This window comes from Crinia signifera, chromosome 1 (genome assembly GCF_055691185.1).
Source record: "Crinia signifera chromosome 1, ASM5569118v1, whole genome shotgun sequence".
Taxonomy (NCBI): domain Eukaryota; kingdom Metazoa; phylum Chordata; class Amphibia; order Anura; family Myobatrachidae; genus Crinia; species Crinia signifera.
Genome location: NC_139217.1, coordinates 426629938 through 426644136, shown reverse-complemented (window position 1 = coordinate 426644136; position 14199 = coordinate 426629938). Strand labels below are relative to the sequence as shown.

At 48.6% G+C, this 14199-nt stretch overlaps 1 protein-coding gene across 1 annotated transcript in view; it reads right to left on the bottom strand.

Moving 5' to 3' along the window:
• Positions 1-14199, bottom strand: part of SV2C (synaptic vesicle glycoprotein 2C) — a 183509-nt gene that overhangs the window by 126625 nt on the left and 42685 nt on the right. The window contains exon 2 of the mRNA XM_083151963.1: positions 4797-5466. Within this exon, the coding sequence (XP_083008089.1) occupies positions 4797-5355 (559 nt within the window). The 5' untranslated portion in view covers positions 5356-5466. The remainder of the gene's footprint in view (positions 1-4796; positions 5467-14199) is intronic.

The window sequence follows — 14199 nt, the reverse complement described above, 5'->3', positions numbered from 1 at the left end:
AACGCATTTAATATTTATGTTTTCTGAGTTGATTACTGTTTGCATTCGCATATTTGTTTTTTAGCATTACTAAATAAAAGTTGTTACAAGTCAAAATCCGGGGATGCTCCAGACAGGTGCCGGACGGGATCCCGACTGTCGGACCCCTATACCACACCCCTCCAGACAGGCACCCTGCAGCCCATGCAGATGCTCTGAGAGTTCTTATGACACTCCGAGTAGTGCTTTAGTTCCCAATTCTCAGAATTGGCAGCCGCACCTCCTAGACGTTATAACTCATGACATCATAGGTTTAGGAACAGGGCAAGCAGTGGGTGCACTGCTGCCCTGTCACTGCACTGGCAAACCCGTACTGGCAGGTCCAGCGACCGGGGGGCATTGGGGGACAAATGTGACAGGCCTCGATGATTTTGAGGGGCCCCAGAGGCAGAGCATGGCTGCATCAGCAGTGATGTACAAAATCTGTGCCCTGCCGCAGCCACTCGCCTGTACTATCTGTGGGGTCTTACCACTGTGGCCATCTGCTAGGCCGTCTACAGGCTGTGCTGTGCCGCCGGCTATGTTATTAAAAAAAAAACCAGTATAATCAACAACATATAAAAGACGACACTCTTTACAATCCATGACAATGTCTATTTTATTTTACTGATGTATGTATTTTTACTCTCTCATTAATCAGTTTAGTTGCTGATATTTCTCTCTATATTATAATGACCATAAAGATCCTAGACTATATGCTCAATAGAATCAGAATCATTTTATTGCCAAGTATATCGGTGCCCACAATACACAATACACGAGGAATATGTTTCCGGTAACCGGTGCTCCCATACAATATACATACATAACAGACTAATACCTGACAGGACTGATAAACGTGGGGGAGGGCATTCTGGTTGCTAGGTACATGTGTCAATTTTTAGTTGCAGATAGGGTGGGATGACCGTCCATTGAGTTTAATAGGGAAATTGCTTGGGGGAAAAAACAGTTTCTGTGTCTGGTTGTCCTCGCCAGTCGAGAGCCAAACCTCCTCCCAGTTGTGGCCCCCCGAAGGATTTTTTCCCCCATACAAAAGGCCCTTGGCACAAAAAAGGTTCCCCACCACTGGTTTAAAGTAAGGTTATGATACATGTATCCTCATATCTACACCTTAGACCTTATTCTGGTCCACAGGCAAAACTTCAAATTTTAGTGTAAATGATTGCCGCTTTTAAAAAACCCAGAGATTTCTTACCAAATCTCTCACTTTCTGATTCTCTCATCCTATTTCCCTCAATAATTCCTTTTCCGCGATGAATAACTTTATTATTTTGGGTGGCTAGTGGTGAGGTTCCCATTGGCTCAGATTGCGCCTTGGATATTTGCGTTTATAATTTTAACTTTTTATATTTATTTGAAATGTACTGTTTACACTTTTGAGGTTTGCTAAAATGTTTTTTTTTTTTTTATTGAATTTTTATTGAGTTTTCAATAAAGTATAAACACATTAATAGCATCGAACAGTATGCATTTTAATAAAACAAAACAAAAACTGAAACAGAAAGAAAGAAAGGGAAAACTAAAAAGACATACAAAATATGGAATGGGAGGGGGTGGGGGGATACTCCAGACATTTGTAATCATAGGTTATATGGGTATAGAGAGGCGACTCATCAGTTACATGCTTCATAGGAGATTGGTTCTGTAAGGGGGTTCACCGATAAATAGGAGTCACAGGTTTTGGATAGTAAAATAGAGGGCCTGAGCTAATCAGCTTCCAATGTAATTGGACAAGTCTAGAGGTTGTGTTGATAAAGGTTGGATTCTAGGGTTTGGTGTCGGCTTCCGGGAAAGCCAATACTCAGTCCATTTATACCATTTTATCAGAGGGTTCGAGGCTGATGAAGAATAGGTAATCCCAGCTATTTCGAATTCACAGTGCATTTGTACATCTGATTCGATCATATCTAAAGTTGGTACAAAGGGGGTGCGCCAATGCCGTGCTATCATGAGTTTCGTGGCCACCAAGATGTGGCCCATTACATAACGGTCATTGGTGGACATGTCGCCACGGTAAACATGGAGCATAGCTAATAATGGATTTGGGGTAATTGGAGAGTCCGTTAATTTAGATATGGTGTTGAAGACGGCCGTCCACAAGTTCAACAGAGCAGGACAAAGCCAAAATATATGAAGAAGTGTTCCCGTGTGGCCGCAATTGCGCCAGCATAGGTTAGAGGTAGAGGGCCAGATGGTGTGTAGCAACACTGGGGTCATATATAATCGGTGGAGAAGTTTGTAGAAGTGTTCGGAGTGGGAAATGCATCTGGACAGGCTAAAGCATGTCCGAAAAACTGTGTTCCATACATCCTCTGTCAGTGAGCATGCTAGGTCAGATTCCCATTTAATTGTGGATGGTAACTTATTAGGCATACTATGACTAATCAGTAAGGCATACCACCACGTTATGTTCCCTTTACTGTCAGAGGCGGTCAACTTATCTTGAAGGTATCTGGGCAGCTTTGATATCTTATGGGGGGGTGGGGTGTTACTATAGAGCCAGTGTCTCAGTTGTAGGAATTTATAGAAATCTTTATGGGGAAGGGAATAGAGGTCTTGGAGTTGCGAGTAGGACATCAATAAACCATGTGATGTGATTCCTTCCAGAGAGATTACATCTCGAGCCCTCCATGTAGAAAAATTTATATTGGGGATAATATGGGATAGGGCTTGTAACGAGAAGTCAGCAGAAGGGAGGGTGGTGTCCTTTGAGCCAGAGATAAGGGTTAACCATGCTTTACGGGTGGGCTAAAATGTTTTAAATGTTTCAATTGATAACATTTTTGTTTTGATTTGTCATTCCAGTTTGGAATTGCTTCATGGCCTGCTCAAACATCTCTAATTGTGAAGACTTATTATACAAATGGATAAATATGAATATATGAACATTAATGTATCAGAGTAAGTTATTTTCTAACAATAAACCCCCGAGATACAAATAATTCTGCAGTTTAGTTTGGAAAAGAATACATTTGTGACTGTAACTTTCATTGTAATATTGTCTTATTTGAGATTTGCAAATTTACAAGATTTATCAAAATTATTATAAATATTTCCCAGCAGACAGCTGTTTTCGATATTACAGCTCTCGGCTGAAAAAGAGTGGCACTTTGGATGCATAATTTTATTACTTTTAAGATTAAGATGGCAATATGTATTCAAGAATTATAAACATGGGTGTTAAAATTAGGTATTTAACAAATTTAAAAAGCATATTAAACACTAATTTTAAACATTAAATGTAAAAGCCGCCGATAACTGGAGCCGCTGCGATTCCGTTGAGATTAGTCACTAGGTTTAAAGCGGCACTTACTTTATTTATTATTTATTTATTTACAGTTTCTTATATAGCGCAGCCTATTCCGTTGCGATTTACAATTGGAAACAACTGTGATTAAACAAACTGGGTAGTTACAAACTGACATGGAGGTAGGAGGGCCCTGCTCGCAAGCTTACAGGGATAATAAGGATTATAGGGATAATAAGAGGGATACATAACAATAGAATTCCCAAGCATGGCAGTCCCCTCAGATTACTAGACGGTCCTGGTGGGGTGCAATTAGATATGAATGCTACTGGAGGTTGTAGTTACAAACTGAATATGATAAGCTAGCCTGAGGTAAGTTTTCAGGGAACGCTTAAAATTTTGGAGGCTAGAGGAGAGTTGAAAGACAAGACCAACTTGTTTTGCATTTAAACTAATTTTTGTTTAATACAGTATGTATTGACTATCTCGCTGGAATTGCACTGTCACCAGCAAATCACAGAAGTGCATCATCATACAAATTATACGCTACACAATATGGCCTGCAGCCCTTACAATTCTTAATGTTTGATCAAATCAATGCGAATGCCTGTCAAAAATATAAGCAGGTCCACCATTTGGATATACAAATAATCCTATTTGTTTTGGCTAAACTTCTGTTTAAAATGTGTTGCAATTAGTAATGAGTAAGTATTAGAGCAATAATGTGTTGGAGCAATAATCAATAAAAATGTTTGTTTATGCAAAAAAAGTGCCCGTAATTAAAGAAAAGTGGTCCGAATTGTAGTTGTAATTGAGCCCTTTGACATTTGCAGGGGGTGCAGAAATGGTGGAAAGAGGCTCCTCTACGAGACCAGTGTCAGAAATGCCTCTGAATACTGTGTGTGCATAAAAGTGTACATAAAAGGCCAAATGTAAAAGGGCGTGAGAATCAGAATGTGAAAGATTTTGAAAAATCAGGTTGATTTTACCAAGTATGATTGCCATTTTTTTTAAAAATGGGCAAATTTTCTTACTTTTTGATTCTCTCACCCTATTACATTTGGCCAAAGTGTCTAACAGCATAAATATCATCACCATCAATGTCTGACCTATGCCAGTAGGTTATGTAAAAATGTTATGGCTAGAAGTGAATGGACTTATCTTGAAGTGGTATCATTCTGCTTAATGTACCTGGCTTTGCTGATGTTAGTTTTTTTAAATATATGTCCAAAATTAAGCAAGCAGAACTAAATCACAGATGGCAAATCTTATTTTATCCTTGAGGTTTAATATCGGTTAGTGCAGGAGTTAAATGTTGAAACTGAGCTAACTGACGATATCAGGAAAACATTTATTTTGGGCCCCATTCCTCTGGTACTCCCGGTACTTTACTGTCAATGTTCCATATCATTTATACAGGAGGTAATATTTATTAAATTAATATGGTACAGCCAGGAAATGCCCAATCAGTGAAAACATTTGTTATGCAAATAACACAATTTGTACTTACCAAGCCACCCAGAGCCTGAATCAGGTATGCACATGTCAGTCTCTGCACTCGGCAACACAAATCCAACCACAAACACTTCAACCCCATCAGCCATTAAAGCCATGCCAAGCACAAAGAAGAGAGTCCACTGAAAGCGGCCATGCCCACATTCTTGGATAATGAGTTCGTACTGCTGTGCTAGCTCTTCTTCATCAGCTTTTCTTTCACTTTCTAGCTCATGCCGAGCTTTGTACTCATCGGGAATGGGTTGGCCAAGAGCAATCATGCCATCTTTTCCTTGACTGGGTATTCCCTGATATTCCCCATCATAAATCTCATCATCTTCATCATGTCCTTCTGTGGCTTCACTAGACCCTTCATCCTCGTTAACCTCTTCATTGTAGTTACCACGTGTATAGTACTCCTCTTCGTCTTGGAACTGGTCTTGGGTCCTGTGAACATATCCATCATGTTCAACTTCTCTTACTCTGTTTGAAGCTTTGGTGTGTCTCTTAGCTTCTTTAGCTATATCCTTTGCACCTCTCGCTAGTGAAGTCCTGTCTCTGTAGTTATCTTCCATTGTGTCCAATCACTAGCTACTCTACGACCGGAAGTACAAACCTTTAATTGGTAATATAGGTGCCTCTTTTATGACACAGATGATATATTACACCGAATGTGAAGTAGGCATCTGCAATATAAACGAAGAGAAAAACATCTTTAGAAACAACTTCTCAGAACAGTTGGCGACAAAGAAGCCCCTATAGAACTAGCATCTACATGATGGAACTCTCAACTAATGTTTTGTAAATAAGTGAATAATTATAATATTAATTTATTGCACAAGCAGACAAAATAAATATATGCTAGTAATTGAGGGGGGACTGTATCAAACCTTCTACAGAGAACCACAAGAGAAATTTGGCCATAGCAGGAGAAATTGGCCAAAAGCTTCTACTGTAGGTATCACTTATTAAGACCATTCTGTAAAATGATAGGTATAATTTAATTGGTTTCGTATTGCAACTTTTCTTTGTGTCCTCTTTATAAGGTTTGGTATATCTCCCCTTCTGTTGTAGAATTATAGTTTCCTTTAGCAATACAAGTAAAATAATTATTGCATTGATCTTATTATACCAAACAGCATTTCCTCCTTAACCTCCTTCAGTTTTGAAATCTACAGATGACTAATTCAATGACATTTTATCATTAATAATGGCTCACATACACATATAGGGACTGATTCACATTGGAACTAATCTATAAAAAACGGCTAAAATCCTGTAATTTGGATCTGTTTACATACAATTCAAATCTTGAATTCGGTTTTCAAATCTGAGTTCTGACAACAGATCTAAGCAGGGACTCAGGGGATTATTCTGGTTGATTCGCAAGGCTGCAAATTCGCAGCCTTGCAAGTCCACCAAAGCCCGCCTTGCGAATGGTGGCCGGCCACCACCCATTCACAAGGCAAATTTGCAAGCAGGGCATGCGAATGGATGTTACACTGTAACATCCATTCGCAGCCTGGTGGGATCCGCCCCCATCATTCGATGGTCGCTGACCATCGAATGATGGCAAAGGCTCACGCATATGTAAAGTTGCCTCAGAGCAACCTTACTGATGTGTGACTGCTTGGGGGGAAGTAGGCGGGCAGCTGACATCCGGTGATGTCAGCTCCCCCCCCCCGCCTGTCCGTCATGCCTCATTAGCTTAAGAATGCCTAACGTTCTCATGGGAATGCCCATGAAACACTGGGCGTTTCCCATATAGTAATGGGGCAGCCCTCTGCCCCACGCCCCTCTCCCCCCCCCACAGCCCGCAAGGTTGCTTACATGCAGCCAGCGCAACAAGTGCATGCACTCGTGTGAACGAGCAGCACTTACGAACAGACCTGAATGAGGTACTCAGTTCCACTTGTAACACCAAAGTGATTCTGAACTGGGACTCGATTAGACTCACAAAAACTGACCAGACCATTTATAGCTCAATAGCCAATGGGCTCTGTCTGTGTGATATCTGATTGCCGCAGCACAATGGGCTACTGCCATGTGGAGATTGTGTTAGATAAAGTCTGGCTGACAATTTACTGCATTAGAAATAGCCACTTGCCACTTATGCAGACCACCCATTATATCCCTAGCAGCCCACTAATGTCTTGTGCATCTTAAGAACCACGAATGCTGAATAAGCAATGAGAGAGCATAAACCCCTGATGGGTTCCCCAGGTTACGCTGGAAGGTCACCTGACATGTTAATAGGATGGGCACAAGGCCTATCAGAAGCGGTGGGAGGAGATAGACAGGGAAGAAAGGGCATGTGATACCAGAAGAACTTCCTCTGTCCAGAAAAGCTGTGGAGAAGGCAAGACCTGTTCCTGCAGCTGACTGGGTAGTACACGTGTTATATAAAATCTAACCTCTTTCTTCTTTCTTATCAATCTTTCCCTGTTTAGGCTGTCTCTTTCCCTTCACTCTTTTTCCAGCTTTTACTATCTTTCACTGCACCTCCCTCGATATGCCCCGTCCGCGCCGAGTGTCTCGCCCGCCCGCCCGGCTGGCAGAGGACGCCTACCTGGCTTGGGGGGCTGCAGGGCCAAGCGGAGCCATCCCTGGTGGTTCCTGTGGGGACCGGAGGGGTGCCCGACGCGGCACTGTGGCTCCTGAGCGGGCCGCGTCTCCAGCCGCGACGGCCGCGGCGCCGGCATATGACGCGGCCAGACGCCGGGCCTCGCGTGTTCAGCGCGCAGGCCGCGGCGGCCGCGCTTCACGCGGCCAGCCCTCGGGGGGGTCGGGCAGGGGTAGAGCCCGTGGCGCAGTGACGCGGAGTGGCGGGCCAGGCCTACGCCGCCCCGCAGCTCCCGAGGCTCCAGAAGAACTGGCCTCTAGAGGCCGCGGTAGGCAGCAGCCACGCCGCAGTGACGGGGGGTCGGGCACGGGTAGAGCCCGTGGCTCCATAGAAAGGAATACTGGGCAGGGCCCCCGACACACAGCACGTGGCAATAAAGCCAGTGGCCCCACAGTGAGGCCTTCCAGCCGGGCTCGCGCCGGAAGGTCAGGGGGTCAGGTCAGGCGGAGTCAGAGTGCCAGTATGGGCACCAGGGACAGGGTCACTGTTCGCGCCAGCACTACTGTGCCGGATCATAGCGCAAGACAAAGGGGGCTTCCCTCTGGAACCCCTTCCCCTCACACTCCCGCACAGGGCAGAGGTCGGGGGCGGGCTAGGGGGGTAGCACAGGTGCAAGGACAGATGGCGGGGGGACAGTCAGGCCCTGCTGGGCTGGTGGGTGTCCCTCTGGGGACACCTAGGGGTAGGTCCCCTTTACACATTGCCAGCCGCCAATTACTCAGGCGAGCTAGGCTGTTTCCTCTGCGGTCTTCATCTGCACCAGCCCCAGCGGCAGTGGCAGCAGCCACTACCCCTTTAACAACTGGGGATGGGGGGGCGCAACAGTTCCTGACGCTGCTGTCCAGCTTGATGAGTCAGGTTAGCCCTCAAGGGGGGCAGGTGTCCGCCCCTAGTCAGTCTGCTACTGCCTCTTCCGGTGCGATTAACCCTCCTCATGCAGTGGTGGCGGGTCCTTCCACTTCTCACCAAGGGTCTACACCCCTCACGTCCGGGGCGGTTGTCGCATCCGGGACTCCTCCAGTGGGGACAGTGGATACTTCGGCCGAGATGAGCCTCGTGCCAGCGAGAGGCGCTGCAGGTGGGTCAGCAGCTAAGCGTAAGCGGCGCAGGCGTAGGGCGCACACCTCATCCTCCTCGGGTGGGTCCGATTCGGGAACGTCCGAGGGGGAGGGCGGCCGCAAATCACGCAGGAGGCGTCGGCACCGACGTCGCCGACACTCCAGTTCTAGCGGGAGCTCTGGATCACCACTTTTCCCTAGGGGGCAGGTGGTTCAATGTGAAAATACTGCGGTGCTTAGGGGTCTGCGACGCAGCGTACAGGAAAGAATAAATGAAGGGAAATATGTTAGTTTCTTTTCCATGACGGCACAAGCCGAAAAGGAATACCGGGCAGCCAAGCGCCGAGGCGGTATAGGGGAGGAAGCCTTCTGCACCTATCACCGGTGGCAGGCGGGCATGTTTATGTTCGCGGCTTGCTACCTGGAGACGAGGCCACAGGAACACATGAATATGGTGCGTTACATGCACATGATTCATCAAATGTTCCTCTCGGAGGCTGACTCATCATGGCGCTCCTATGATGAAAATTTCAGGCGCAAGCAGTCGGGATTGCATGTCATGGCATTCGGGTGCAAGGACGTGGAGATCTGGATGGGGCCGAAGCCCTCTTCAGCTCAGGTGTCCACACAGGTCTCCACCCCTCCCCCGCGAAAACCCCAGCCTCCCTTTCGAGGGAGGGCGGGGGGAACCCCCGCAGGTAGTTGCTTCGCCTTTAACGGTGCGGGCTGCTCCCTCGGGGCCACCTGCAAGTTCAAACATGCTTGCTCCAAGTGCTGGGGCAATCATCCTTTCAAAGATTGCAGGAAAGGAAAGCAGGGAGGGGCCACCCAGGCTGCAGCAGCCGGGGGTGCACCTCACTAAGGCCCCTTCTCCTGTGCGGGTCGACCGCTTGGCCAGCTGGCTGAGTAGGTACCCGCGTAGGGGGGAGGCTGAGTTCCTGGAGTCCGGGTTTCTCCTGGGCTTCCGCCTCCCTATACAGGGGAACATCATAGCCCACGCCCCCAGGAACTTAAAATCTGCTATCCAGATGCCCGGGGTAGTTTTAGAAAAGGTGGCCAAGGAAGTGAGCCTGGGTAGAATGGTGGGTCCATTCCCGGCACCACCTATCGAGAACTTAGTGCTATCCCCAGTGGGGGTGGTCCCCAAAAAAGCCAGCGGCAAGTTCCGGCTCATCCAGCACTTGTCACACCCCCCGGGTACATCGGTCAACGATGCCATCCCTGAGGACTTGTGCCGCGTGCGGTACCAGTCGTTTGAGGAGGCGCTGGATATAGTGCGCGGCCATGGCCCCGGGGCTCTGATGGCGAAGGTGGACATTGAATCGGCCTTCCGCCTTCTCCCGCTACACCCGGAATCGTTCCGGTTCATGGGCTTTCGCCTCCCCACGGGTTTCTACGTGGACAGGTGTTTGCCTATGGGCTGCTCGATTTCTTGCGCCTACTTCGAGCGCTTTAGCAGTTTCTTACACTGGTGCGTAGTGACAGGCTCGGGCGAGTCGGGAGTGGCCCACTACCTGGATGATTTCCTGTGCGTGGGACCCGCAGGATCACAGCGGTGCGGTCTTATCCTGGCATACCTGCAGGATCTTTTTCAGCACTTGGGGGTTCCCATAGCGGTGGACAAGACGGAGGGGCCAGTATCGTGCCTGTCCTTCTTGGGCATCGAGATCGATACTGTGGCAGCCTGCTGCCGCCTTCCGCTAGACAAGCTGGCTAGACTTCAAAGGGCGGTTAGCCTGGCGTTAGCCACGGGAAAACTCCAGTTGCGCCAGCTTCAGTCTCTACTAGGGCTTCTGCACTTTGCCTGCAGGGTAATACCCATGGGCAGGGTGTTTTGTAGGAAGCTGGAGAGATCCATGGCCGGGGTCAAGCACCCCCTGCATTACGTCCGCCTGCGAGCGGAGGTGAAGAGGGACTTGCGCATCTGGCTTGCCTTCCTGGAGCAATTTAATGGGGTCCTTATTTGGCCAGCAAAACCCCGCACCAATGCGCAGTTGCAACTGTATACCGACGCTGCGGGCGGGTTTGGCTTTGGAGCCTTCTTGCACGGTTCATGGTGCGCCGCGCCATGGCCCGTCGAGTGGATTGCCGAGGGCCTCACAAAAAACCTTTTGCTGCTTGAGCTGTTTCCCATCGTAGTCGCCCTGGAACTGTGGGCAGAGAGGCTCCGCGACTCTAGTATAATATTTTGGTGTGACAACTTGGGAGTAGTGCACGCGGTGAACAGACAGGGCTCAGCATCCATGCCGGTCGTTCGCCTCCTTGCGCGGCTAGTACTAAAATGCCTGATGTTTAACATCCAATTCATAGCGCAGCATGTACCCGGAGTAGAGAACTCTGTGGCAGACGCATTGTCCAGGGCCGACTGGGTTAAGTTCCGGGCCTTGGCACCTGATGCAGATGTGGTTGGTGAACGCTGTCCCTCTTATATTTGGCAGATGATCAGGCCGGAGTGGAGGGGCTAGCCATGCGGGCTGTAGCACCGAGGACGCTCCATTGCTATCAAGCAGGATGGCAGGAGTGGGAGCAGTTCCGACTGTCCGCATCGCAAGCAGGTAAGACACCTGAGGCGGCCATGGTGGCTTTTGTGTGGAGTGCATACTCCTCTGGTCGCTCTGTCGCCTCCGTGCGCAGAACTTTGGCAGGGGTGTCATTTTTCTCCTCTCTGCAGGGTAGGGCGGACCCGTCACGGTCATTCTTGGTGTCCAGGGCGTTACGGGGTTGGCGGAGGGCTACGCCCGTTCTCCCGGACTGCAGGCGCCCTATTGATATGTCGTTACTTCCAGCATTGCTGGACGCCCTGGTGGACATTTGCTGGCCTTATTATGAGGTCCTGCTGTTCCGCACGGCGTACGTAATGGCGTATCACGGGGCCTTCAGGATTGGGGAGCTGGTGGCCCCGTCAAAACGGGCGCCCTCACCTTTGACCGTGGACGATCTGGTGGTCCAAGCTGATTCGGTGCTATGTCACCTGCGACGTTCCAAGACGGACCAGGCTGGGAGGGGGCGGTGGCTGTCCTTGCTCCCGTGCATGGTGGAAAGGGCGTGCCCTGTGACGTTGGTCTCGGCCTTCGCCCAGGTGCGCCCGGACCTCCCGGGCGCATGGCTGATACACGAGGATGGGTCACCGCTCACCAAATACCAATTTTGTCATGTATTGGGACGGGCGCTGGAGGCCACGGGTCTCGATCCTAAGGAATTTGGGTCTCATTCCTTTAGGATTGGGGCGGCTACCTCGGCGGCTGCGGAGGGCCGCTCCGACGCAGAGATTCAAGCTCTGGGTCGATGGCGCTCGGCAGCATTCCGGAGGTACATTCGGCCAGCTTTATCTGTCACTTTCAACCTTGGTCAACTGGACGCATAAGCGCTCGCCAACTTCCAGTGGGGGCCTTGAGGTGTGTTTTCACATCCGTCTGGGGGCACAATTCGGCTATAATTACAATCTGGCATGGCGTACTTGTTAGTTTACTCCAGACGGTGTGTTTTGTGCCTCAAGAGCTGGTCGGCCAGGGTTTTTCTCATTCCTCTCTCCTAACAAGTGTGATGAATGCATGGCATGCAACATTGTCGACAGCCTTCTAACCTCTATATAAATATTTCAGGTCGACAGGACGTTAAGTCCATATGGATGATTGGACATTCCTTTGTCTATTGGGCTTCCAGGGCTAACATCGCTTCTGATATAAGTGTGTTTGGTCGAGCTGGGGAGGTTAGGTGGCTGGGTGAGAGAGGCATGCTGTGGGGAGGACTGCAGGCGGGGCTGATTCGAGCCCTGCGAAATTTTGGGGTCCCGAAGGTCATCATATTTCATCTGGGTGGCAATGACCTGGGGCGGGTAACCGCTCTTGAGCTACGCTCAGTGATTGTTCGGGACCTCTATTTTATTTCACGGTACTTACCGACATGCAGGTTAGTGTGGTCCTCCATTATCTCCAGGATTGTGTGGAGGAATGCTGTGTCCTGCCCCCGCCTGGAGCGTTCACGGAAGACGGTGAACGCTGCAGTTGAGAGGTATCTGCTGACCAGTGGCGGGGGTGTTATTCGCCATGAAGCCATCAGCTTTCAGCGGAGTGCGCTGTATAGGAGCGATGGCGTTCATCTGAGCCCGGAGGGCGTGGCTCTGTTTTTAGGCGATGTTTTTAGTTGGTTAGATGCACAGTGCTGAGCGTTTCCTACTTGGTGGCGGTGCTGCGGCTTAGGGCCTAGCTTTGGCGGTAAAGAACGGTCATCCTTGTAAGATCTTGATGTGTGTGTGTAGATAGTGGGGTGTCGCTCTCTCCTGACATCGATGGTCATCGGCCATGCTCCCGCCCGGGGTGGTGGTCACCACTAGCAACGAGTGGATGACCGGGGAGAGCGATCACCAGCGATGGTGTGTATGGTAACATCTTTAACCCCACTTTCCTATAATGACCGTTCTTTGGTGCCGCCACCATTATATATATATATAGTTTAGTTTAATTGTCAAATAAATTTGACATTCATGTTTGAAACGCCAGCACTTGTGTCTGTGTCTTTTTTTATTAGATAAGTTATGGTTTAAGGTTTAGGTTAAGTTATGGGTGAGTGGAAGCGTGGACCTGGGGGATACCTGATGGGGAGTTTAAGAACCACGAATGCTGAATAAGCAATGAGAGAGCATAAACCCCTGATGGGTTCCCCAGGTTACGCTGGAAGGTCACCTGACATGTTAATAGGATGGGCACAAGGCCTATCAGAAGCGGTGGGAGGAGATAGACAGGGAAGAAAGGGCATGTGATACCAGAAGAACTTCCTCTGTCCAGAAAAGCCCCACCCACCCTTCCCTATTTCTTTTCTCTTCGGCGGCGGTAAAGAACGGTCATCCTTGTAAGATCTTGATGTGTGTGAGTAGATAGTGGGGTGTCGCTCTCTCCTGACATCGATGGTCATCGGCCATGCTCCCGCCCGGGGTGGTGGTCACCACTAGCAACGAGTGGATGACCGGGGAGAGCGATCACCAGCGATGGTGTGTATGGTAACATCTTTAACCCCACTTTCCTATAATGACCGTTCTTTGGTGCCGCCACCATTATATATATATATAGTTTAGTTTAATTGTCAAATAAATTTGACATTCATGTTTGAAACGCCAGCACTTGTGTCTGTGTCTTTTTTTATTAGATAAGTTATGGTTTAAGGTTTAGGTTAAGTTATGGGTGAGTGGAAGCGTGGACCTGGGGGATACCTGATGGGGAGTTTATTCACACTCCACATGTGCATTGCAGCCTATGGGTGATTTATTTCCAATTTATCCTCTGCAGATAACTCTGGATTAGGACAAAGTTGAAGACTGACCGACACTGATCATTGGGGGAGGTAATGGGGGAATGGCAAGCAAAAGGGAGGCATGTTGCAACCATTTTGAGAGCATGTCACATCGAGCAGCTGCATCTTCAGATGCAGTTTCTCTTGTCACGGTGACTTCGTTGTGACAGATGATCTGTCCAACATAAATTTCCTCAGAGGTCCAATAATGTGACTGATATTTGTTTAATGCTGCGTCCTTGTAGGCAAAAGGTGTACCTGAGAAGCCAGCGGTGAGCATCTGTGAACAAGAGACAGTGGCGATAACATTTGCAGACTGTATCTTCTCAGTTCCTCTGTGTACAAAGCAGCAGCAATGGGATTAGGGTACACCTCTGACTCTGAGTCAGGCCTATAGTAAATATCACAGGCAACTAGTCAGGGTTCATGTACTCAGGGCCGTAACTAGGGGG